Source organism: Limulus polyphemus, unplaced genomic scaffold, assembly GCF_000517525.1.
Source record: "Limulus polyphemus unplaced genomic scaffold, Limulus_polyphemus-2.1.2 Scaffold677, whole genome shotgun sequence".
Taxonomy (NCBI): Eukaryota; Metazoa; Arthropoda; class Merostomata; order Xiphosura; family Limulidae; genus Limulus; species Limulus polyphemus.
Genome location: NW_013666287.1, coordinates 464,528 through 472,738, shown reverse-complemented (window position 1 = coordinate 472,738; position 8,211 = coordinate 464,528). Strand labels below are relative to the sequence as shown.

Sequence of the window (8,211 nt, the reverse complement as noted above, 5' to 3'; positions counted from 1 at the left end):
GCACGACTGTTGAAATTAAGTGTATTGCAAAGTTATATTCAGAAAGAATAAACCAGTTTTATTTAAGAAAGGACTTGTGTCGCTAAAGTTTCGTCGGAACGAATTTACGGAAAATTAACTAACGAACGGAGACGTAACAATACGTTTGGCTTTTTCAGTGATTACATTTAAATTTTTGGATTTCTGTTTGATATTAAACCAAATCAAAATGTATAACACAAACAACAAGTAAAATTGATTTACCTGTAGCGCTATTCAGTGATGATGTAGCAAAGTTAGGTGTGAAAGAAATTGAATTAACGGTTGAATTCTAACGTTTAGCTAGAATTCTCCGAGAAATATTTAAATACGACGCTCGTGGAGCGTTATGCTTTATTTATAAGCACCATACATGTCCAATAATTGTTGCATCCACCGAGAAAAGTTTTTCACAGTTCTAGTTAAAACCCATCGAAGATTGCTCGTTCCTGCAGCGTAAATACCTGCAAGTGAACTTAATTTAAGTTCTAGTAAAAAACAAAGATTAATATAACAAAGTTATATTTCTTTTAAAAAAATATTGAAATCGTGTGTTTTGATATTCATTTTACTAAGACTTTTTATTATTATTTTGTTTGAGCGATGTGTGTTACTACTCTAGAATAATTTTCTGGAGTTATTCATTGACACGTCTACTAATCAAATGACATGGATATCTCAGGATTTATTGAGTACAAAGAAAATACAATAGCAGAAGCCAAAATTCAACTGAAAGCTTTGATTTCTAAAAAGAAAAACACATTTGAATACAACGTGCGGGAAACATTATAAATCTACATTACAAAATATCCAGTCAAGGAGCTTTCCGCTGTTCACCAAAACTTAATTGTGTAATTTCAAAATTTTGCACGAAATCTCACAAAATACTTACGATCCATTAAACAGAGAAAAGGGGAGCAAAAATTATACTAAGCATGAACTTTAAGTCAAATATTGTTTCTTTATTCTTATATTTGTCTGCTTTTGTTTTGGCGAAAAAACATGAAAAATGACTGAAACAACACATACTTTTTACAAAAGTGCAATACAACACGAGAGTCAATATGTATAAATGTTTACATTATCTTATAACCCCCAAAAACAAAACAACAACAGTAAAGAGCTAAATATACTTAATTGTTGTAAATATGTATAAAACGTCGTGCTTTACACAGATAATTACTATAGTTTCGAGGCAAAAACTGTTGCATGACATTGAGACAAAATACATCAAACACTGATAATGGAAACAGACAACGTTTTTTTCAACGTTAAACACTTTATATTTCAAAGTTTCTATGAAAAATGAATAGCTATTAGAATAAGTTATCATCGAAAAGTGTTTACCAGTATTGTAGTTTCGAAATGTAAATTTCTTTCTGATACAAATGATGAACTTGTGTTTTTAATTATTCGTTAACTAAATACCACTAGAATTTATTGCTAACTACAAGTTATTGACAAAAGTATATATATATATCCAAATAAAAAAACAACGTTTCCAAAGTGATTATACATATCACAAGAACATGTATAACCCAAAAATGAAAATACAACGGATTTTATGCAAATATTCAAATAAAGCTGTTTATGTCACAATACTAATATAATTACTTATAAATCCATGTCAGCAGGGTATTACGAATTTCGGAAACTCTTTCTAGTACAAAATTTATAGTGAAAAAGTCAATAAAAGAGAGAAAAAGAAATATAATGCAAATTAATGGAGCACACTAATTATATAGATGAAAAGAAGACTGTTTCGTTATCTCCACACATCATATAACCAATTCCCTGTTCATTTTAATAAGTTTGAAGTGTGATTTTAGTGCTGTTATAGTAACGTCAGGTCTTATTGAGCGTGGTTTCAAACTGCTACCGAGCACAAAGCCTAATCTGTGCTGATATCGTGCACTCGTTTAGTTTGTGTTAACACTATACACAAAGTTTTGGTGTGTGTTAACATTATGCACTATATCCAGCTTATGTTGATGCTATGCAGAGTTTAGCTTGTGCAAAATTTGTGCACAAAGTCCAGTTTTGAACTTCCAGGAAACGTTAGTGCTTATATTGTGTGATGCTAACAGTTACGCAACAGTCATTTGACACAGCGTTTGTGCCCGACTCGTTTTGAAATGTGTATAACGAGATCGTGAAGTTTTAGGGAAACATAGTACACGTAAAAAATAAGGGAAAGAGATCTGTAAGTGACAATACATAACATAGATAAGATGAAACTACTTTTAAATATAACAAACGTAAACGTTGTTAATGACGTTGTCATTCATAAACGCATGCGGGAATCTTGGTTTTATATGGCACTTGTTATGGAAGTGTGCGATTACTCTAACAAGTGTGTTTTTTCATGCCATATTCCAAAAACTTTATTAAGAAGAAAATAAAACCTTACCAACTTTAGATATTGTGCAATGACGTTAAAAGACTCACATCTTCCAATGCATTGTAATTGTATACTAGGCCATATAAAAATGCAATTATTCTACTGTGTACATTTAAACAACAGACCTAAAACAGCAACGAGTAGACAACGGTAACAAGTATAGGCTAGTAGTAGTAGCCCTAAAATAATAACGAGTAGTGTGCCTAACAAGTGATAATTGTAACGCTATTACTCAATTGTTTAAAACGTTTGTAAACAGTAACCTATGAGCAACCTCATTTTGGTTCTTTTGATGATTAATAGGACATTACCAATATAAGAATTTAACTCCATGCTTGTCGCATAGACACAGAAAACTTTTAATTCCAGACCTTAAAGTTTGTCAAAGTTCTGTGCATATACGAAATGGGGGGAAGGTCTTTAATTGGAGTAGGTGAAGTGAATATATTTAAGCAAGCTGTAAATCGAAGAAAATAAGTTATTTTTTAACAACAATAAACATTACAATGATCTAAAATATGATTAGTATACTTACGTCTAATTAGTAATACGTTTTTAAAACTTAAGTATTATTATTATTATCATATTTTTTTTACAATAAAAATTAAAATAGTCATATATAATTAAAATATATAAGGAAATGTTGTATAAAACTCACTGGTGTGATAATAAATGACTTTCTTCCAAACAACTAACACATTTTTATATAATTTTCTAAACTTAATAGGGCTAGGTTTATGGCAAGTTTCTAAACGAATTAGTCCACATCATATTAACTCTGGACTTTTTGGTATAAACATTTTGTATCGAGAACTGAAACAAGTTGATTTTTGTGTGATAAGAAAGCATTTTAGTTTACATTAAATGACAATACCTATTCATATCACACCCAGATAATTGAAACACTCTTATTGACCTAGCTAGACTGTTGAATTGATATTACTAAAAACTGCAGTTCTCAGCAGTCAGGATGTAGGCTTTTTTATATAACGCTTTCATTTAATATTTGTTCTCACCACAAGGTGAACAACACTCTGGGCACCAGGTTTAGCGGGAAGGCTACACACGCTCGTTTCAACGAAATAATATAAAAGTATGGGTATTCCACTAAATTATACTCGCAGGCGTGTGAAAAAGACAAAATGAGTTGGTTTTTTTTCTTTGTTAAATATAAAGAGAAGGTAAAACGTTTTTTGCGTCCTTTAATTGCAACCTATTGAAATAACTTTTTCTTGTTAAGTTCTCATCGTAAAGTGTGAATTCAACAGCTAGGCCTTTGTGACGAATAATTATAAATAACTGCAAATAAAAAGAAACACGATAAGCGTAAACTTCTTTGAAAAGAAACAAATACAACGTATACAAATTGAAATTTATCTGTAAATGAATGACAAACTTAAAAGACCAATATTTTCGGTAAAAGAGTTAGCTGCCTACCAACATTTTTTAAAATATTTGTATTTATATGTTTCAATTTAACGTATCCTTTTGAAAGTCTTACTCCGATTTCTTGAACAAATTATTTACTTTCAACATAAAGGAAAGACCTCTTTGAAAATATATCATTCTTTCTTATTACATATTTATACCAATAATAGCAAAGGGTTTTTTCTAAGAGAAAGAAAGCCGAGGCAAAAATAATGGGAAGATCTAATAAGCCCCAAATTTAAACTTAATTAATGATACAAAAATATGAGATTGAAATACAATAACATGTATCCTTAATGTATATTAGTTGAATATGTGGTTTACAAAATTGCCTTAGTCCCATTTAGTTTCTTGCTAACCATATGAAAACTTACTTTTTCGTTATTTTTAAGAATAAATTTCGAGTTTCTTATACCTAAAACCGCCTTCATGTAACTCAGATGTGTAAGAAAGAAAAGTTATAACATTAGCAATCTTTATCATGGAATATTAGATGTAAGACAATAAGAAGGTATCCAACTTTGGAAGAAGTCTCAAAAGTAAAGTATGCAAAGCGATTAGACAGGTGTGCAAACGCCTTAGACACATTCAGTAGTTACAATTTATGTTTGTTATGAGCATCCAACAATTCACTCAAAGTTTCCACGAGTGTTTTCTACTATTAAAACAACTTTGTTATCAATATAGCTTAGTTTAGGCGAGAAGAAACTAAGCTTGTCATTTAACAATCTTTAATTCACATTTATCAGAATCTTTAAAACCTTGTGATCGAAACAACTCAAAGTAAACTATACATGAGCAGCCAATATGAAGTGTTGTAGTAGCTAAACCATCACATTTACCAATTAAAACTAATGGATGTCATTGTCAGGTGTCTCTTGTCACTAACATCATCTGTTCCTCTCTACACATCCATAAAGAATGGCTATTTTTTGTACTGCAAAATATAAATATATCAGAGTTAACTGTTAACTTAAAATAAAATGGTTAAAATTTCAGTAGATTATCACCAAAGAATTGTGTTTCTGCATAAAGAAGAAATAAAATTGAGTGAAATAGCTTTCCAAGGTGTGGTCTCTAAAGCATAATAAAAAAGTACAGAGAAACATTTTCTGTAACTGACAAATCCAGGACTGGAAGACCCTAAAAATGTCTGACAAGGATGAGCAATACTTGAATATAATATCTTTAAGAAATAAAATAGAAAGACAAGCTATCATAGAATTGACAACAGAACTGGCAAATGGCTCAGATGTCGTCGTCCATCCATCAATAGTATGAAGGTCACTTTTGAAATTAGGACTTAAAGGATGTATTGTAGTAAGAAAACCTCTGTTAAGAAAGTGGAACAAGATTAAAAGCTAAAATATGCACAAAAACACAGAAATCTTACTGTGTAACAATGGTCAAAGGTGCTTTGGACAGATGAGTCAAAGTTTCAGATACTTGGATCTAATTACAGACAGTATGTGAGACGACGAACAACTGAAACTTATACAGAACCTTGCTTGAAACCAACAATTAGGCATGATTGGGGTTCAATTCAAGTTTGGGGGGCGCATATCCTCAAGTAATGTTGGAAAATTGCTGAAATTGATTTTGCATTGACTGCAGCAAGGTGTAAACAAATTTTAATCCACTATGCTATCCCCAGTTATGCCAATTTCATCTTAAAGCAAGATAATGATCCAAAGCACTCGGCTGGATTAATTGAAATTTGGTTGCAAAAGAAAGAAGAAGCTGGAGTCCTTCAACAAATGGAATGGTCACCCTCACAGCCCCACGGAATGGTCTCCCTCACAGTCCAGATCTCAATATCATTGAAGCTGTAGAGGACTATCTGGATAAAGAAAAATTCAAAAAGAATTACTGCAAATTAGATGATCTTTGGAAGGCCTTGGAAAAAGCGTGGAACATCATTTCACAGGAGTTTATAACAAAAATATTTTGAATGGTTTTGAAGGAAAAGGGTGGATATACTTGCTACTAGTTATATTGTGTACAAATTTGGTTATTTGAATAATATTTTCTTTTGCACAAAGGTGAATTTGCATTAAACACAAACTTTTAATTTCCTTGTGCATTAATCTAGAAAAATGCATTGTTATAACCTGTGAGAAGTTCAGCGAAATGTGCAATCTAGACAACATATTTAAAAATTGAAGCTGTATTTGATTGTATTGCCGATTGGAGATATTTGTTATCCATAGCTATATGCAAATACGTGTTTTCTCATTAAACATGCAGTTAAATCTCCTATAACCTTGATTTTTTATAGTGCATCTAACATAAGTAGGGTATTTAAAATTGACGCAACTGGACACAAACTGTGTTTAGAACTAATACGATCTCTTCATAAGGTTTCAAAATATTACGTTAAAATAAACTATGTATCTGATATGCAGTACCTATTCCTGAAAAAGGGATGCAGCTGTGACGTCCACATATAAAGACATTTGTTACATTGCATGTTCCAATCTTACCACTGATACTACAATATGTGCTCGTTAGACAAATAAAATATATCCTTTTTCAATGAAATCTTAGTAAACTGAAAATGAATAACTTCTGATGTGTTTAAACGTTCTTCTAAACTAGCTTTGTTGAAATACATTGCGAAAATATCTACTTATGTTAACAATTCATCTAATAGTGTTGATTTTAACCAAAGGGTGGCGCGAGACTGGAAGAAGGCTTACCAAAAGGTTATGTTTACGTTTATAAATTAAAAGATGCAGGTTCACCTTTCAGTGCCATAGTACCTGGCAAATATGTGTTGATTGAAATAGAAAATACAAGGCAGACTCGTTACATTGAACATGCTAATTCTAATTTGTGAATGAATATTATATGAAAAGTTTTTATGCCAGGCACATTTTAACTCTTTCTACACATAATAACTACAACACGCACAAAAACAAGTGGCCATTTAGATACTAAACACGACATTCTACTTTGAACATATTGGCGCCCATATTTTAGGGAAAAAATCAAATCACCAAGAAGACACGTAATACACGTGTTACTACGCTAGTAACCACGACTACCCAGAAAAATCGGGACTCCATATAAAGTTCCGTTGTCATCTGTTTACGAGAAATCTTAATTTCATTCCAACCAATAGCTTTAAACCCGTTTCAGTTAATATTAATCGCGCATTCGATAGCTGCTTGCCCTGAATCAACCTTAAAGTACTGTACATGAAATAATTACTAGTTTAGATTTTTATTAGTGACAATGTAGAGAGAGAGAGAACAACTCGTAATTACTTCGAAACAGAAATGAGAAAAGTTGTAAGATAAGCGTTGTTTTCCCCAAGTAATTTATTAGATTAATAGGTTTTACGGTGAAGAATTAACACCTTTTATACAGAACACCAAATCACATGTTAAATAAACGTACATATTGGCTTAATATTTAGTTTGTATTTATTGTTTGAAGCAAAAAAATTCTATTGACTTTTATTCATAAACAGATCACACTGAGAAATGCCAATAACTTTCAAGACAAGCTTAAAATATACTTTATATAGTGGATATTTTAATCTAAATTTAGTTAGGAGTTTAACTACAAAATTTTGGGACAAGCTAGAGAATCTTATCATAGTTTAAATCGCAAAAATACGAGAGATAATAGAAGAAGAAGAGTGTGTTTTTTTTTCAAGATTTTTTCAAACTAACACTTTCTTACACATAACTAGACGTTCGCCCTTAAATATTGAAATATCCAGCTCACTGCTACCAGTTCGGAGTATAGCAATTTGAATGTCAGACGAAATAAAATTACATATTTCCGTTTTAAATCTGAGTCTCGCTGTTTTCGTCATATGCGCTAGTGCTGCCTCCAACCTTGTGTTTTGTGCTGTTGGCCTTATCGACGTGAGGGTGACTGCTCAGGCTTCCTCTAGCAGCCAGCGAGGGTTTTCGCAAGTGACCTGTCTCAGCCATTTCCATCTCCAATCGAGCATGCTCAGCGTCAATTTTCTCCAGCTCTCCCCTACATAAATGGTCGACAATTCCTGCACCAAAAGCATCGCCCAGAACGTTGATTGAGGTTCGAATTCGATCACTAGACAAGAAAAATATCAGTTAGAAATAAGCCGCGATTATTTTTTGTACTTAAGTATACTTTAAAGTATGCCTTACCCGTAATAAATATTATCGTATTAGTAAAAGTAATAAACCATTTAAAACACTATTATTTATTATTGCAAAGTTTACATTTGCAATAGTAAATAATTGTGGTTTAAATGCTATGTTACTTTTATCAATTAAATACCACAAGAAATACGAGTAAACCAATTGATATCATGTTGCAGAAAATTTTACAGCAAACAGTATTGAAGAAAAAGTCCCCCAGTGGCA

The 8,211-nt window shown here is 31.7% G+C and overlaps 1 protein-coding gene across 2 annotated transcripts in view; it reads right to left on the bottom strand.

Annotated features, from left to right (window-relative positions):
* Positions 1–4,173: 4,173 nt before the first annotated feature.
* Positions 4,174–8,211, bottom strand: part of LOC106459896 (excitatory amino acid transporter-like) — a 75,835-nt gene continuing 71,797 nt past the window's right edge. For both annotated transcript variants that reach the window (XM_013919568.2, XM_022386474.1), the window contains one exon: positions 4,174–7,915. In XM_013919568.2, coding sequence (XP_013775022.1) covers positions 7,645–7,915 — 271 coding nt within the window. In that variant the 3' untranslated portion in view covers positions 4,174–7,644. The remainder of the gene's footprint in view (positions 7,916–8,211) is intronic.